The 19709-nt window shown below is 34.1% G+C and overlaps 1 protein-coding gene across 3 annotated transcripts in view; it reads right to left on the reverse strand.

The window, feature by feature from the left end:
• The window catches only part of LOC149795713 (uncharacterized protein ZK1073.1-like), a 166272-nt gene that overhangs the window by 129594 nt on the left and 16969 nt on the right, over nucleotides 1–19709 (reverse strand). For all 3 annotated transcript variants that reach the window (XM_089965600.1, XM_089965598.1, XM_089965599.1), the window contains exon 3: nucleotides 12413–12470. In XM_089965600.1, coding sequence (XP_089821726.1) covers nucleotides 12413–12470 — 58 coding nt within the window. The remainder of the gene's footprint in view (nucleotides 1–12412; nucleotides 12471–19709) is intronic.

Consider the following 19709-nt stretch of genomic DNA (forward strand, 5'->3'; position numbering starts at 1 on the left):
TGTAGATGGTGCAGAACTGATTATAAAGAAACCAGTTTCTTCTTTCAGTCACAAGGATCTGGACCTTTGATTGATACTGATGGAGTTTTTCTTTTCCACAAGTGCATTAGCCAAACATTAACTTTGGTAACTGTAAACAGCTGAAAACCATAGTTATTCTGCTGAAACCATTTTTCTTTGTTCTGTCACAATGACACTGACCTTTCATCTTATAAGCCTAGAAATAAATAGGGTTGTTCATGTTACCCTAAAAGCAAGCCATCCATAAAGTTTAGTAGTTATTGATGGTGTGTAAGTCAAGTTACTGCACAAAAATGAATTGGGAACAAAAGGACACACAGACATCATGACATAATATGCTCCACATTATGGTAGGTATATAATAAATAAAACTTTCAACCGAATGCTTAACGAAAAACTGTTCACAATTATTAACTGCTAGCAAAAAGTAACTATGTGTAAGACTCTTCCACTAATGAGTGCTTGACAAAAGTTGAACCCATACCAACATTTTTCATAAAGTAAACACCGCAGTTGTACATAAGTACATGTTGACTAAGGTTCTATTACAAGATTAACATGTCTGATTGTTTCAACAGACCTTGAAGCCTTCACTCACAATTTACCAAAACAAACCTACATGTAAATACATCACATAAGCCAGTAACTTCCAGTGAGAAGTCAAGCCTGGCCAAACACCAGCCTCATGAAGGATTTAAAACTGAAACAAGTGTGATTATATGAATTATCACAGATATACTACAAGTCTATCAAAGTGAAAAATATGGTTTTCACAATTTTGCTCAGAGCTCAGATTTTAATTTGTGCCAGGATTGTTAAAGAACTTTTAAGACTGCAGGCAAAAGTACAATAGTTTTGGATTTTTACAGATGGCAAAATATAACTACTTTTTCTGTCCAAAACACAAATATTTTTCAGAGTCTGAAATCAAATGAATGCAAAAAGCAAACAGACATACATATATGATATCGTGCATACCTGCCATCCTCCCTATCAATGTTGGAGGGTTTCTGAGACTCAAAAAGTACGTTCTAGGGTACCAAGGCAGTCAGTGCACAAATCCCAAAATCAACAATGTACAACTGAAAATAACATATCTACTCATACAGCCTAAAGAAAATTACTGGAAATTTAAATCTGAATAAAAGAAAATGGAGGTTGTAGGGGGGGGGTGCATTATTAAAGTAAATTGAAAGCTGAACATGTATACATTAGCATTTTCACCCAGTTGCTTGCTTGAGAGTTGCTTTTAAATATAAACAAAATCATGTGACAGTCACATAAAACCAACTGTTTTATCCTCCATAAGTGATATTTTAACCCTGCTATTGTTGGCTATACCACATCATAATAGGGTGGGAATATGTCACTGGGAGGGTTTATACATACTCAGCCTCAGGCTTACTCTAATAAATTCCCTCATCTATCACATCTCAAGTATGCATGGATGGGGGACCATTATGCTTCATATTAACCTTTAGCTTCACATGTATAAAATAGCATGTTTAAAGATGACAACAAAAACACACAAATTTAACAATCATTTCATTGGTAGAACTGCATTTACAAAGGTCTTATTTAAATTTTTATCTCATAAGTAGAATTTGTAAAAATTCTTGGTCAAGGACCAATAAGCTATTCTAAGAATTTCCTAAAGAGACCAAACTCCATTATGGGCTGCAGATGAAGCTGAATGATATGAATGAACTTTAAAATACTGATTATCAATGTGCTACTTGCAATGGCTTAAAGGTACAGAATGACACAAGGAATTGATCACATTTTCTAAGAATACAGGTTCTATCAATCGAATGTATAAGTGTGTGCATAGGACAAACTTTTTCCTCAGAAAAATGAGGGATTTTGAAACAAAAACTCTTCTTTTGTCTGGCCAGTTTACGTAGATAAATAAAAATGAACCTCCTTGTTTGACATACAAATACATTTTATTATGAATATTCATAGCAATCAGTATTTGTGCCCTTGCTGTGGTGGAAAGTGCTAGAAGAACCACTCTTTTAAATGACAGCAACTTCAGATCTACATTCTGCAGGGGAAACAATTTGCTTATATATTTGTTGTTGTTGTTGTTGTTGTTGTTGTTGGGTTTAACGCCATTTTTCAGCACACGATAGGCTATGCATGGCGGCCAGTATTAATGGTGGAGGAAGAACCCTGGAAGAACCACCTACCAATCAGAAGCTACTGGCAAGATTTCTCACATATCCACATTGGTCGAATCCTACACTCGAACCCACGCAGAGAGAGAGTGCTTATATATTTGAGCACTATTCCAACATCCCATAGGAAAGCATACTTTGCTTGAGGTGGAATCATTTGCATTTGTAATAGCATGAACTTTTGAGTGTTTACAGCAAAGCAGAATTTACCAAGGGATAAAACAAACTCAAATGTGTCACAACTATTTCTTCAGATGCACTATAGGGATTGTTTTTCCCCCCAAAACACCAAATGTTCCACCTGCTCCATGCAAGGTCATAATGTTTTTGTGTGCCTTTTTCTCAGGAATTACAGAGGAGTTCAATAACTTTCTACTTTGGAGGTTTGCCCTGATGCAACCTACACACCAATCAGCTTTAATGTTTCCTTTAGAGGATGAATCTCTCCAGACTTGGTGAGTGTAAGCTGGTTCTTGTGTCAAGGTAGCCTGGCAGGAATATTGATAATGCAAGCCAGAAGTATAAAAAAAATTACAATGTTGAGATGCTAAATTCACTTTATCACTACTGATCTTGTTAACAATTTTTCCTATTAAGTGGAATGGTGGAAAAATGTAAGGTCGAAAATCATTCCAGGAAAAGGAAAAAGCATCACACTTAAATGCTCCTGGTTCTGGATTCCATGAAACAAATTCATGAATCTGAAAATTTAACCCAGAAGCAAAATAAATCAATGTCTGGATGAAAAAAGTAAATGCAGACTCATTACTGAAAATGTTCCTTTTCAACATCCACTCAGTCATGTCTGAAAACTTTCTAGAATAGAAATCAGTAGAAATATTATCAACTCCTGCTTAAGTATATGGATGAATGGTAAATATCTCTTCTGAGGCACCAGTCCCAAACAGATTTTGAAAGATCATCCATGTCTACAGACTGCATTCCAACCATATTAATGAATGACAATGCACGTCTGTTTGAATACCAACATGTTTATTCACAATGAGCTCACAAAAGGATCTTAAGGAATGGAAGATGGCAAGAAGTTTTAAATAATTAATGTGATAACTGGATTCTTTAATTGACCAATGGCCACCAATAGAGACTAATTGAATTCTGTTGAACTAGCACCTCACCCAAGTGTGGTTGCAGCTCTCTGGTGAAAATAATCAACTGCTTTGTTTTTACCATTTCATTTTTGAATGTTTTCAGACCACCATTTTCATTCAGTCTTGATGTTTTCTGACAGGATTATATGTGCATCATAGTTCTGTTAATATGCAATAACTTTGTCTCTTTCCAAATTATGATAATACATTGGCCTTTCTAAAACTGCTTGAAATGCATTAACAAGTAAACAATAAATGAAGCAAACTCTCTTATGTAAATTGCTGTCATGACCAATAACTCATTCGCAACATTCATTTTTTTAAAACTTCTGCATCTGTAACAAAGACTTTAAACTTTAATGAATCAATAAGAAATCCCCATCCCAAAAGTTAATTCTATGAGATGGGATAAGGTGATATTTTTTATGATTAAATAGAGATATTATCTTTTCCAGCATTAAATTTGTATTTTTGTGGCACAAGTTTTGCACTTATTCATATTGATGGATTCATCAAAGTTAAGTGAGAACACAGAACACCTACCATATATACTCATGTGTAAGCCAAATAATTTAGGAAAGAATAAAGGCCTGGAAGAAGGGGGATCGGGGTGGCTTATCTGCGGGCCAATGTCATAACTTTACAGTTTTTAGTTGTTTTTTTTGTTGACTACTGTAATGACTAAATCTTGGGACACGAAACAATATTTGTTCCGTGTCCTAAGACATAGGCATATAAGAGAGTAACTTTCGGTGACCTGACAATTATTAAATGGTTAAAAAGTACTACAACAAAGTTAAATAAAGGTAAATACAGACTTCATAATTTGCGGGCCGGTTGAGATTACCAGGGAGACCATGCTGAACTATAATGTAAAGTACTTACACAGTGCAAAGCATGCATAACATCACTAAAATCCTTACTTATTCCCAAACATATCAGATGCAGATTTTGGTTTATTCATTGTTTCGATTAAATTGCAGTCTTACAGATAACATTTTAGCTAGTCCATAATTGCTGTTTCATTTACGTTGAATCACGCGCTCATGAGTTACTCATTTTCATTGATATAAGCCATCCTACAAATTGAGGTAATATTTTTAAAAAGGTATGCATGTTTAATTGTACAAGGCACATAACCATCATAATTTACATGTTCACGAAGAGTGGTAATAAAAAAGGCTAAATTCTCATTAGATTAACTAAGATCAACATCAATCAATTTTAGTTTTGTGTTTTAGCTGAATAAACATCATAACTTTCCACACAATGGAAAGCTTGATGTTTCGGCGTCTCCTATGTTGATAGTCGGCAAATTTGTCTTTCGTTTTGCGAAAGCAGTACAGGCCAGTTAATCATTAAAACCCTGAAACTGGCTTGTGATAAGAGGGAATTCTGACCAGTAACTATACCAGTACATTGATGTGTAATTGCCTTTTATTCCATAATATTAGCACGATTACCGTAGTTTTGTAAAATGGGGTGTAAGGCATACCTATGAACTTTTCAAAAGCCAAGTAGGGAGACTGAATATAAAAAATAGAGATTGGGACCTAAAATCTGGAGGTTTTTTTGTGGCTTTTTAAAGCATTGTTTTCACTAAATATTGATTGATCTTCCTGGTCCAATATGCATGAAACTTCGCAAAAAGACTCGCCGATTCTCCCTGTGATGTGCATATTTTCCTCATGGATGTGCCCTATTTTCATATTCTGGTCAGCTGTGGTCAAACTGCACAATAGGTTAAGATTAGTCTTAAATAAACAAGCAAGAAAGCCAGCACGACTAATTAAAAGTTAAGCCTTATCCATGCAACTATTTTGTGAAAACGATTGGTCCTCCGTTATAATTCAAAGAAACCACACAAGCAGCAGCAACTGATTGGCAAATGAAGGATTCCCAATTTTGTTGAACTAAAGGTAACAAAATACACAGCCTCATGGTACCGTACATGTGCCAACTATTTTCCCCTATTTGTATATCCTACCTTACTCCGTTATTGTCAACTCGTAAAGCATTTAGTATTGTTTATTATAAAACATGTATTCTGAATTAGTTTTTTGAGGACACATTTGCTGCGTGGTATGCATTTTCATTCCTTCTTTTAATTTAATGAGGGTAATTAACATTGGTATATACGGTATAAAAATGCCAGTTGTTCATTCGTGCAAGTTTCTTTTGTGGGAATGGTGCTATAGCATATCGAGTCATAGCATTTGTAGTGATCATTCTTGGAACTGAAATTAATTATGGACGATTTTATTTATGTGGTTTAGTTTTCAGTTGTGGTTTATTTTTTTTATTACTGTAGAGGTTAAAAAAAACCATTAATTTACATAAATGTTTAAACTTAACATTTTATCTAGTGAAGAAGCGAATTATTTATAGTAATTACTTTGTCACAACAATAATTCACAGGTGATACAACAGAACATGTAGGACTTTTTTTGTTTAGAAGAAATGAAAATCGCAGACATAATGTAATAATCGGGAGTTCTCTGCAAAAATCGGAGGATATTATAAAATAGGGAGGTAGACATGGAGTGACCCCAAACATTGAGGTTTTTTTCCCTCTTGGCATGAAAGTTGACAGGTATGATGTAAGATCGCTTACATCAAAGCAAACTACAACTCAGCTTTTACAGTATTAGCATAATTTTCAAAACAATATTTCCGAAATTTTATTATTCTATTTTGGAGATATCATTAAAATTTAGTGCAATGGTGCCCATGATTTGACTCCAAGGGATGTATTTAATTCAGCGTGTAATCAAACCTGCACTGTACATGCGGTGGCACCATTATGTAAATATGTTCAGCAACCTAATTGCGACCATGAATTGAACCATATTGTTTGTTTCATTGTGTTGTCATGCTGGGATTACATTTTAATGAGTTAGGTATTTACAATTTCAAAGCAAAGTAAAAACGTAATTACCAGTGCACTGATATAAAATGTCCAATGCAATAATGTATAAACAAACAATAATTGAGTCAAAAGGGATAGGTAGTGTTACAGCAATTCACAGTTGTTAAATTCTTGTCATCCTTTGATCAAATTATATATAAATCTAAATTAGGCAGAAACAATAAGAAAACAGATAATTAAATTACTTTTCAAACAAGATTATACCATTTCTTTTTAATAATCATGCACTCAAACCTCAAGATAAGTACATATGTAATTTTTTTAATATAAGTTTGCTTAAATAAATGCATTTAGAACTTACCTTGTGGATCTTGAGATGTTTCGGAGTAGTAGGTTGGCTTTTACGCGGGTCATTCACTTTGTAGTGTTTATACCTGTTCAGTCTGGGGGTCAACTTATATGCGAACAGGCTTATACATGAGTATATACAGTAGTTTTCTAAACCATGAATACAACAGTTTCAAAATTTTTGTGAAGACCATTGGTGCAAGGGAATTCTCAAAGGGTAAACAAATTAAAAAAGTATTCTATTCCACCAGAATCTGAGATATTTTTAAAACTTAATATGAATTGTGTGACAACACTGAATTACGCATCTTTTTTATCAATAAATGTGAAAAAACTCATTTTCTAGTATTATTTACAAAACATAAGAAAAACTTCCTTACTTAAAATTGTTTATAGGTATATAAAAAAATGATTCAAGACATATCTGAAACAATATCAGCCTTTTTGTGAAAAGAAGGTATAATTGCACCTTAAATTTCCTTCATCCTGTATCAGAATTTTCTGTTCCTCAGAAAATCTGATGTCATTTGGAAATCTGCTTTGACAAGGAATTTTGTTACATTAAATCTTGTAAACAATAACTGTTTGCAAAAACAACTTTTCAACATCAGTTATTTCCATCCAACAAGACAATTACGTATTTTTGTTGCACATGAATTTACCTGTCAATTAATTTGATTAAATACACTTTTCATCAATTATTTCCATCCAACAAGACAATTACATATTTTTGCTGCACATGAATTTACCTGTCAATTAATTTGATTATCTCCCTATTGAGACGTGCAGTTTTAGCCTGCCACAAGTTGCATTCAGGAGACCATACTGTTTGGGGTTATTATATGGCTGGTATCTGTTGAATCCTATATCCATGTATGGTCTGGTACGTGGAGCCACCTCTATAGTATCCCCTACCTCTGCCATTGAAATCAGAAGCATAATAATCTTGCCTAAGGTGAAATCCAGTTTCCAATTTCTTTATTTTTTGTGCCACGTCATTGCCAAAGAGAAAAGAGGAAATGGGGGTGTTCTGTTTGCACAGACTGGAATATTTCTTTATTAGTGAGGTCTTAACATTATCATCTGCAGAGAGAAATGTTAAACTGAACTGGGCCCATTAGGGTAATTGCATCCAAATGCATTCCTTAATCTTGGGAGTAAATGACACTTGTACTTTTACAAGATGAGCAATAGGCATAATGGCAGCTTTGACCAAAAGTTGTTTGTCTTGAAAATTCCTGTCAGCAGACTATCATTTTGTTCAATTCTTCTCAAACTTCTGGGTTAACTTTCTGAGGTCCCATTATGTTGCAGTATTGTAGAATTTTCTATTTGTCCACAACGTTATCAGTGATACACTGATGTTATTGCAGCATTAATCAGCTGTGACAAAGACTTTGAAAAAATTTCTCCCAATTGGGGGACATAAGACGGGCAATTCTCGTACCATTTCTAGTCAATTTTAATCAGTGTCATTTATATGAACAACTGCATTTTCATCACACCCTGTATCAAAGAGGGCTTCATATAGGTTCCTGTCACTGATGTACTTGGAACACCACCAAGTGGAGTTAAGATTCTATGTTGAGTCTCAGGGACTGTAATTAAACATGTTTCATGAACTATCCAAAATTTCAAAATCTGTGACAACACAAGTATCATATGTGTTATCAAGGTTTGGGTTAACACCCAATAAATCACAAAAAATATGATAATTTCCAGGTTTAATTTATTGAAGTCGACTAAATTCTGCCATGCCAACCTTAATTTGCTCACTAACCCCACCTTGCTAGTGGCTGGGCCATCCACAACATAATGTTTGGAATGTTTATCCCTTTTAACGCATGTTTTTTCCCAGCGAGACAACCAAAGACTTTGCCTTAGAAACATGATTTGTCTTTTTGGCACTGGTGTTTTCCTTTCACAATTTTAGGAGTTGTCTTTCCTTTCCTCATCAAGGATACTTCCACATGTGTTGTAATTTTGTTAATACAGTATCTAACTCTGAAGAATATGACATCTTTGAATCAGATGGGGTGAGTGACAGGACATGGTCAAAGTCGGCAGCCATAAACCTGTGTTAAATTATAAGTTTGGGTCATTTGACCAGATCAGCATTCAAGGTCAGCTGTATTTATTACAGAAAAATTTTATTAGCTGCAAAACTTGCAATAAATACCGACCACATGGTTAAAATGATATTCTTACATCCTCTCATCTAGTGCCAGTGAAAAGACGACTCGTGGAGCATAATACCGCTGGTTACATGTATATGACTGTGTCACATGATTTCATTTATCTTTAAAAAGTGCTTCTCAAGCAAGCGCCTGGGTGAATATGCTATTTTATACATGTGAAACCAGAGGCTTACTAAAAATAATAACATGTTTTCTTTGAAGTACTTTCTAACAAGAACTAGTTGGAAGATTAAGTGTTTTAAAATATCACCTAACACATGTGCACACACATGATCACAACCACACAGACATTAAATACAAAAATACACCAAGTTTCTGTCTTTCAAATCTTATGGACAGTGGAATATAGTCTCAACTAGATGCAGTCTTTGCTGCTTTCAATAGTTCATTAGTTTTGGGGTTTAAAGGTGCAATTTCCTTGTGCAATGGAAATACTATTTTGAACAAGTCAGAGCGTATGAGGGGAGATGACTAACACTGGACTTTCTGCAGATGCAAAACAATTGTCACTGCCAAAGAAACTTGCTTCTGCCAGTGCAAAAAGAAATTGTTGACAACATCCAGTAACCCTTCTGCAAATTAACAAGGTGACTATAACTGGTACAGTTTGGAATCTGTCCCCATGCCAATTCTGTGCTAATTGTTTTGTCATCCTGTCGTAATATTGTCAGATGTTAGATGTGACATATATCTATGCATGACACACTGCCTTCAAATACAATGCAATTATACGACATGTGAAACAACATAGAAACTTTGCGTAATGTGGTTATTAAATGATCAGTAAATTACTTAATTCACACATGGGGGAACAAACATCGAATGACTTCTTTGCAATGATATGTTATTAGTGGCTTAGCATGCTGACAGGATAAAATAATGAGCATCGAACTGGCGGGCTTGGTATTTGAGGCATATTTCAAACCAAGTGAGTTGGCCACATTGTGTTTGTTAATTTTTTGTTAAACACATATCACAGCACTTCCCCATTTGAAAAACACTGAAGTTTGAGCTGCTTGGTAGGCCCATGAGGGTAAAGTCTTCCCCTGAATTTGGAGGCTTATTTCAAACCATTTGAGTTAGCGACATTGTGTTTGTTAATTTGTAGAAGATGAGTAAGTTTTGTCAATAGTTTTTCTTTCTTACTGACAGAAATAAGTGCATGTTCCTGCAATGGCTGCATGGGCCTAGAAAGCAGTTCAAACTTCAGTGTGGTTAAAATGGGGAAGTGCTGGGATATGTGTTTTATATGTGTGACAGTGAATAGTGGACAAGATGAAGTCCGAGTACAAATCTGGTAGGAAAGCACGATTCCCATTATTCATGATGATTTAGGTCTGACTCATTTCAACCTTCCTTTGATGCAAAGCAAGATTAATAATACAGTCAAACCCGGTCATCTCGATTACGTCGGGGGTGTAAAAAAATCGTCGACATAACCGGGTCCCGAGATATCCGGGTTCATAAAAACCGGTAATTTTAAAAATGTCCTTGAGCATTACTCCTGTCTCTTGCTGGTGTTTACTGGAATCCCCTCCCACTGCATGTTACAATAAAATAAACAAAACGCTTAATTGATAATAAAATGAAATGAACTAACCTGGTGTTGTTATCATTTATTCCTTTTTTATCATCATAAGTAATTTATTAAAGACAAAATATATCTATGAACTCTTTATATCACATGTAGCGTATGCATCCATTACTGTAGTGTGCATCACTTATGTCAGATAACACACGACGCATTTTTATAATTGATGTGAATATTGAAAAACAAATCATGTTTGGTTGTACTCAGAGGTTTGAATATGTTATCAGATTGAAAAATGGATCAAAGAAAATCACAAACGAGAGAGTGAGAGAGAAACATCCACCGATTGCTTTCAGGCACCCGCCATTCATGCATAACGCGGTGTTAGGTGCAAAATAACGAAGATTGTATTATATCCAAGTTAATATATGACAGTATCTCGCAGATAAAGATCAATAAATGTTTTTGAAAATACATGTACATGTACATTGACTGTGAGTGCAAATGACACTCCTTTCGCTAGCATAGGTTACAAAGAGTATTTATTAAAGCAAGTTAATGTTGAGTAGACTACTTACCCCGCAGGCATCAATGCGAGTTTGTATCAATTATGATTCCAGATGGCAAATAAATAGATGTGCGGGTGGTGAATAAACACATCCGGTAGCGAGCAGTAAACTAATTCTTTGAACTTACCGGCAGGATATCAAATACAAAGGTTATTTTATTGCAAAGCAAACCGGAAACTGGAAACTGACTTTTGATTCTTTCAAGTGTGCCGATTCTTATTTTCTTTTCTGTTTTTCTTTTTGCCGACTTGGGTTCCCCTTTACTGGTATTCACAGGAATTTTGAAAATAAATTAAAACAATGGAAGCCAATTTTTCTGCCAGACCTAAATAAGATATATTACAAATAAGAAAACAAAACAAAATTAAGAAGACCTCAAGCATGAGAACTAAATTATGGGGCCTCGACTGCCACTGTATAGAAGCCAAGTGCCTGAGATTATCCATTCGCGTGCATATATACGAGCATATATATAGGGTGATATTCTGCCTAGAAATATATCTGTTCTGTTTATTTTCTGTTGACAAGTACATGTACAGTATATGCTGTTTCATGAGAGAGAAAAAAATGTTCTAAAAGAGAAAGCTTTCAAACCAAAACATTGAACTGAAGTATGAAATTTTGCTACAACTTGAAAAAGGCGAAAAGTGTGCTGATTTGGCAAACAAGTACAACATTCCATCAAACACTATTTCAGGCTGGAAGAAAAATGCTGATAAAATCAAAACTACTTATGAACTTGGACAATTTGGTCCCGATAGAAAGAAAATGCGTTCCGCAAAGTTCGATGATGTCGACGAGGCAACACTAAAATGGTTTAAAAACGTCCGTGCCGAAAATATCCCAGTAGATGGCCCTCGTATCCAGCAACAGGCTGAGAAATTTGCAAAAGACTTGGGACACGAAACATGGAAAGCATCACATGGCTGGTTAGATCGTTTCAAACAGCGCAATAATATATGTTTTAAAACCGTGTGTGGAGAGAGTGCATCTGTTTCAGATGTGGCTGTTAAGGAATGGCATAAAGAAGTTTTGCCAAAAATCTTAGACAAGTTCAAGCCATGTGATATATACAATACTCTTTTAACCGCATGAACATTATGACAAGTCATCTCTAGGATCCCGTGTTCAACCTAACTACTGTACAGTGGTGCATCACAAGCTCTGTACCTGACTGGCAAAAGCTATAACAAAAATGTATGGTTGACAATACCACTTCCACAATATAACTAATAACTAGTCTTAACCTGCTTATTAGGGCGAGACAATAATCACAGAATTAACATCATCTGAAGAGTAGAAGAAAAAAAACCAGAGTGCTTTAATTCATCAAAATTTCTAATAAAAGTATCCAAATGTAACATATCTTCTCGGCTTTACAGTGAAACAGCAAACTGAACTGAAACAAGCTAAGGCCAAAGAGTTGCTTGTCTGCTGGCTGGGTCTATAAGCAGAGATACTCTGGTACCTGATGAACCATTGGTCATAATAACAGCTGATCAAAACTTGTAGTCATAACAACATATGGTAATCTGCCATATCTGAATGACTTTCAGCTGTACAAAAGCATTAAATGTAAGAACTTACGATTACATCCAAGGTCATGTACTGTCAAGATCTTAAAATTGCATCGTTTCAAGTCACCCTGCAAGAGAAAGTGAAAGAGAAAATAAGTTTCACCTGACGTAATAACAATAAGAACCATGTGACACAGCTAAATTTATGCACAGCACATGTACAGCAAGCCACAATTACAAAGTCACATCTACATATTAGAACAAAGAATTTGACCATTGTCTCAATTTCATTTTTAAATTTAAGGAAACAGGACCCCAAAATTCAGAACAGCTAAATTTCATTTTTAAATTTAAGGAAACAGGACCCCAAAATTCTGAACAGCTACTAACTTAATCCAGAAATGAATGACGGTTTCTACCAATGACATTTATATACTGTTTAATGGATTGTGTTAGGTCCTCAACTTACTGCCATATATGGTACAATACTTGAATCTTCATAATACAGTGAAAATGTTTTTTGCATAAATGTAAAAACTATCTATCCTTCACTACTTTTACTCAGTTTTCAGGTATAATATCTAGATACGTATTAGTGTTGAATGGCACATCTGCACAATAATGGCTACATGATGCCAACGTAAACAAGTTTTGTACACCATTCAGTGTAGATGAGATATTAAGTGCTGAAGAGATTTCATGCTCATAAACAATTGGGTAATAAACTGACATACAGTGAGTACTCACACACAGTACCATTAAAGAATTGGGTAATAAACTGACATACAGTGAGTACTCACACAGTACCATTAAACAAATGAACTTTGATATACAACAAAGACATTTGAAAGAAGATGCAATGCAAAGTTACAAGTTGATGCACTGATATACAAGGTCCTGCCCTGTCACTGGCTTTGCATTATACGTGACAGATCATGGTCAAGCTAAGGGACACAACTCCTGATGTCTAATAACAATAACCGTAAAGTGTAAATATGTCTGTGTGTATTAGCATTTAATGGCACCTGAATATAATAATGACTTATAATATAGGTGCCAATTAAAATTAAAGTTCTAAGAATTAAGCACTGCAAAAACTTTAGTACCATAAACCCTTACAAACAAATGTAAACATGGTGTACTACAAAGTCCACAATAAAAGATAAATAAACCCTTCCAAATAAATGTAAACATTACAAAAGTGCTTGGCCGAGATCATGGGTCCCAAAAGTGTTACATATATGCCAAAAATTGAATATATGTAAACAGTTTTTAGTCACTGGTTGCATACCTTTGATCTTATATTTAATGAATATTAATAAAACTGACCTCAGAGATTCATATTTTGACTTAAACATGACAAGAAAAACAACACATTTAAAACACTGCACACATAAAGTGATGTCCTCTTTATGCGCAAATTACAAGTGGAAATAGTCACAAACAAGCATAATAATACAGAATATCTCATTTCACAGCATTTATAATTGAACATTTCTGTGAAACTTGATATAAAGTAGTAACCTGACATATAACAAACATATATAATTGGACACTGTTATCTGTGGAACATACACAAGATTAACTTTTTCCTACTTAAAAATTCTGAAAAAAATGTTATTATTTAATCTGACCTGTGCTATTTTCCAGTATTCAGTGGTCAGGTATACGCATGTGAAAAAAACAATATTATAATTTAATTAACAATATTTTTTTAAAACTACATTTGGTACACATTTAACTTGGACACCAAATCCCAACTAAGATGGCAAATGATCAATAAATATTCAAATAAATTAAAATAAAACATTACATGTGATGTTGGAAAATCAATAAGTTTGTAAAAAAATGTATATAGAAGCAAACTAGATAAATGGGTTGAGAGAAAATATGTATTTATGTCAAACAGTTCTGCATATAACACCAGACAACATAGAGATAATATATTTTTGTGTCTTAGTTATTACCAAAACCGATAGACCAGAAGATATATTCAAAGCAGATTAATACTTGCTGCATGTTGACAAATTTGCTGCAATAAGAACAAGTACAAAAGCCATTACTAAATCCCAAGTTACATGCAGGTCTTATAATACAAAAACAGTACTGTGGTATGTTTGTCAGCAAACACGGCAGCCACGTAACCACCATTTTTACAGATGCAACCAAGCTTATATAAATCTATTGTGAAATAACACCTTCTTCAGAAACACCAGTTCTTACATTAAAATAAATACAACCATTGGTCTAATTTAACTAAGTTACCTTTGATTCAGATAAAACTTCTGCTACCTGAACAAAATTGGTGCTCCTCTGTAAGGGTGAACAAGGCACCAATTTTCTATAGGAAATGGTCTGAACATTATGTAATCTGTATCAGTGATATGGTTACAGATCAGAGAACTATTACTGATTTTGATAACTTTAAAGCCAAATATGGTCTTGACAAATATTTCCTTGTCTTTAAGGGCATAATTCAATGTGTAAAGTCCTTATGTAAAAAGTTAGTTTCATAAAACAAAGTCAGACCATTTATCTTTTCCGTTTAGAAATTGTATTTTATAACAATGAAGTATGTAAGAACTATTACAGCATCAATTTTGAAAAAGGATGTTCAAATAAGTAGTTAAAATAAATGGAATGAAATTTTGCAATATGGATATATGGCCCAACATATATACAAAAGGTTTTAAAATGATAAAAACTCAAAATTACAATGGTTTCAATTTTGTGTTACTCACAGAATTCTACCAATGAATTCATTTTTGTGCCTGATACTGATAAATGTACTTTTCTGTAAAAATTTCCCAGAACAATACTGCATTTGTGTCTGATACTGATAAATGTACTTTTCTGTAAAAATTTCCCAGAACAATACTGCATTTGTTATGGGAATGTAATGTTATAATGAGGCTGTGGAATGATGTGCTTCAGTGGATTCAGTGTAAAGTGAATGTAGATACTGTGCCAAGTGCAAAAACCTTTTTATATTAGGAGACACAAGTAGAGCTGGAATATATGAACAACTGTTTGTTTTCTTCAAGCCAATTACTACATCTATATATGTAACATGAAAGGGGATATGCCTAGATTAAATGGGTTGAGAGACTTTCTTAAAGACCAATATACATGTAATTTGGGAAAAAGTATGCAATCAAAACTGAAAAGAAAAGAGCATTTATGTTCATCTGGGAACAGTGGGAACCATTATTCCACCAGTAACTAAGAAAAATGTATTAATTAAAATGCATGTTTAATGGCATCATATTATAGTGTTTGCAATATAAGCTAAAAGCTATTTTAAAAAATTAATATTTATTTGGGTCCGATTGGATGGTAAACAAGAACAAAAGACTATAATATTGCAAAGTCTATATCACCTAGGTGCTTCATATTTGTATTTGTCTACCTAAATTGTGCATCAAAAAAGAGATTGTATACCATGTGCTTGAATGTGTTTATATTTTTTTTCTTTTCTCTTCCTGTACACTATATTTATTGTCATTATGTTTGATTGTATTGTTGGGATGGTGTTTCCCAAACCAAGTCAAATTGTTATGGGGATATATATATTTTTTGGTCCCTGTATTAGACTGGGTCCTAATTCTTGCCCAGTTTTTTTTAAGTTTCAAGATTTACAGTTGAGAGAGAGACCAATAGATCTGGAAAAATCTTCTCATTCGGCACTAAAGCCACTGCAGAGTAAGAATAAGAACAATTGCAATCTACATTCAGTGAGTTATCAAAGCGGGGTCTCCTCCAGATGGTGTTTTACGACAAAATCATTAGAATTGTGGCATTGGTAATATACACCCTAAAGGAGGTAACGGTAACCATATATTATTAGTATGGTTATTATGTGGTACTCATTCTGCTTGCTCTGTTTATCACCTGCTGACCTGCAATCAGGTGCAAGGTTCACCAAATATGTATACCTGTAAAGGAGTAAAGCAATACATACCAAGAGGTCATGTAAAAGCAAAATGATAACCACTGTGGTTTTTCATTGTCCTCCATGCAAACTTTCCTCCTTTTTCTAGCATCACTAAGTATGGCCATATATGACAGCCAATGTTCGAAATACATCAGATTGGAACACAACAATGATTTTTTTATCTTTTTAACCTGAACTCAATAGGGTTCTTTCTTATCCCAAGAACAAACCATGCACAAAATCTGGTAACCATAGACAATGGAGAACTAAAGTTATTAGTCAGTGACATTGACCTTTGACCTCTTAGCCCCCAAATTTATTACATTCATCTTTACCCCAAGTGCAACCATCCAATGTAATACTTCTGAACCAAACAAATAGTCCAAGTTCATGATTTACAACTATAATTACTTTTAAAATCACCAAATTGAATAATAATAATAATAATAATAATAATAGTAATAATAATAATAATAACTTTTTAAAAAATAAGCTTATTTGGTCGATTGACCAATCTTCCACAAGACCTTCTATAATTATATTCATGATGTAACTTTTACAAATTTTAAAGCAGAGTACTTTTTGGCTCAACTACCTATGATCATGGCTTTTGAATTGGATGTATTTCTCTTCATGATATTGTGCTCACTTCAGTTGATTACTTTAACCAAATCCTGATTCAGTTTTGTACTAGGATCATTGCCAGTTCAAAAGATGTTACATAAATGTTGTGTCACTTGTGAATATGTTAGTGGTAGAAATCTCAATGTGCTATCGTAAATCATAGATATCCTACAACAAGAGTACTGGTCCAAGAATTGATCCTTGTGGAATACTTAATTTTATGAGTTTCTTATCTGAAAGTTCACTTAAAACAGAAACTTTCTGCTGTCTGCCTTCGACTCGTTTGAGATACTGGTCTGAAACCAATTTACACTTTCATAGTTAACTTTATATATGCAAAATTTTTCTGGCAGGATTTTGTGAGTAGCAAGGTCAAAAGTTCTGTAAGGTCAAGAAACAGGGCACCTACCAGGCAACCTTGAACTATTGCTGTTAACCAATAATCCACCATTCTATAGTTAGTGTTGTGTGGCATGAATGTTCATCACTGAAGCTGACTGATGTGAATGTAGTAAATGACAAACATGCAAGTCACATGGCTTCTCAAGTTCCAAACTGTCTATTGATTTCAGTTTTGAGTTTCTGATACAGACCACTCTGATCGGCTAAGTGGTTAGAGTGTCTGCCTCAAATGCAAGGTCATGGGTTTGAACCCTAACAGAAAAACTTCTAAAAATGGTACTAGCAGCTGCCTCCCTTGGCACTCACCATCAAGAGGTTGGTAATTTAAGATTGGTCAGCCTAGTGTACTTTCATTAATTTTACCAGCTTTAGACAATTGTCAAAATTTCTGAAGAAATATTTAATCTAAAGATATAAGTATGATAACTTGATAATTTTAGGAATTTAGCAAAAGTATTCCTAGAACTATAGATGTTATGACATCAAATTTATGTAACTGATTGATTTAAACGAATTCTAGACTTGGTATTTTTAAGGACTTTTCATTGCTAAATTTTGAGGAAATATGCTCGATTAATTCATCACTTGAGAATCTTTTTTGAGCTTTATGGTCCTCAAGTTTTTCTTTTATGTTCAGAACGTAATCATCATTTGCAATCTCAAGAAGTTCTTGCTGAATTGTTACAATTTTAATTATTAATACATTTAAATGAAAGCTCATTTACAGTTTTAAAGCCAATAAAGGTTTTCTTAAAGTTCTTTTCTGCGATACTATCTGTTATTACAGTGGAACAGTAAGTTTTCCTTGCTGTTTGAACCACTGACTTTTTCTTTAAAATGTGACTGCTTGAATCTTTTAATTAATGAAATTATTCCTTATCTTGACATCATTCAATATAATCCTTGTAACTTACTTGGGTTGATTTTGCTGTTTAACTCTCTGACAATTAACAGAAGCATGAATGTTCGGTCATTAAAAAATTCAGTTATTGACCAAGGGATATTTTTCACTTCTTTAAAGAACTGTGGGTTTTGGATTTTGAACATAGCTTTAAACAATTTTTTGGTCATATCAATATGATGTCTTCAGTGTGACAGTTAATTTACAGTGATTTCTATATGATGCTATATGTCGCAGACATGTATCATAATGTCCCACCCAGTCACATTATCCTGACACCAGGCCGACCAGTCCTTGCACTAACCTCTTAATGCTGAGCTCCAAGTGAGGCAGCCGATAGTACCATTTTTATAAGTCTTTGGTATGACTCGGCTGGGGTTTGAACCCACGACCTTGATAGAAACAATGACAAGAATTGAGCATTCACAGTTGCTGTAGCACTACCTATCCCTTTTGACTCAATTGTTGTTTGTTTATGCATCATTGCACTGGACATTTTATATCAGTGCACCAGTAATTACATTTTATTTTGCCTTGAAACTGTAAATACCTAACTAATTAAAATGTGATCTCAGTATGACCACACGATGAACAACAATATGGTTTGATTAAATGCTCACAATTAGGATACTGAATGTATTTACATAATGGCACCACCACATGTACATTGTAGGTTTGAAGACACGATGAATGAAGTACATTCTGCTGAATGAAGTACATCTTTTGTAGTTGAATCATGGGCACCACTGTATAAAACTTTAATAATATCTCCAAAATACAATTATAAAGTTTCAAAAAATAATTCTTCGAAAATTATGCTAATGCCATCAAAGCTAAGTTATAGTTTGCTTTGATGCAAGCAATCTTGCACCATATCTGTCAACTATCATGATGGGGGAAAAAAATAAAAAAAACACCCAATTTTTGGGGTCGTTTTATGCCTACCTCCCGATACTTGCAGAGAACTCCTGATTATTACATTATGTCTTCTATTTTCATTTCTCCTAAAAATGAAAAGTCCTACATATTTAAAAAACCAGAACAAAAATAAACCACAACAATAAAATTGTTGACAATTAATTTCAATCCCAAGAATGATCTCTATGAATGCTGTAACTACGTATGCTATAGTGCCATTCCCACCAAAGAAACTTAACGAGTGAACACCTGGCAGTTTTAAACCCTATATACTAATTTTAATTACCATCATTAAATTAAAAGAACGACTAAAAGTACATAACACGCAGCATATGTGGGCTCAAAAAACTAATTCAGAATACAAGTTTTATAGTAAACAATACTAAAAGCCTTGCAAATTAACAATACGGAAATAAGATCAGATATATGAGGGGAAAATAGTTGCCACATGTACAGTACCATGAGGCTGCCTATTTAGGTACCTTTAGTTCAACAACTTTGGGAATGGTTTATTTGCCAATCATTTGCTGGTGCTTGCATAACACAGTGGTGTAGAACATGGTTTCACTGAATTCTCACGGAGGAATG

Source organism: Sinohyriopsis cumingii, chromosome 7 (assembly GCF_028554795.1).
Source record: "Sinohyriopsis cumingii isolate HCF-2022 chromosome 7, ASM2855479v2, whole genome shotgun sequence".
Lineage (NCBI taxonomy): Eukaryota > Metazoa > Mollusca > Bivalvia > Unionida > Unionidae > Sinohyriopsis > Sinohyriopsis cumingii.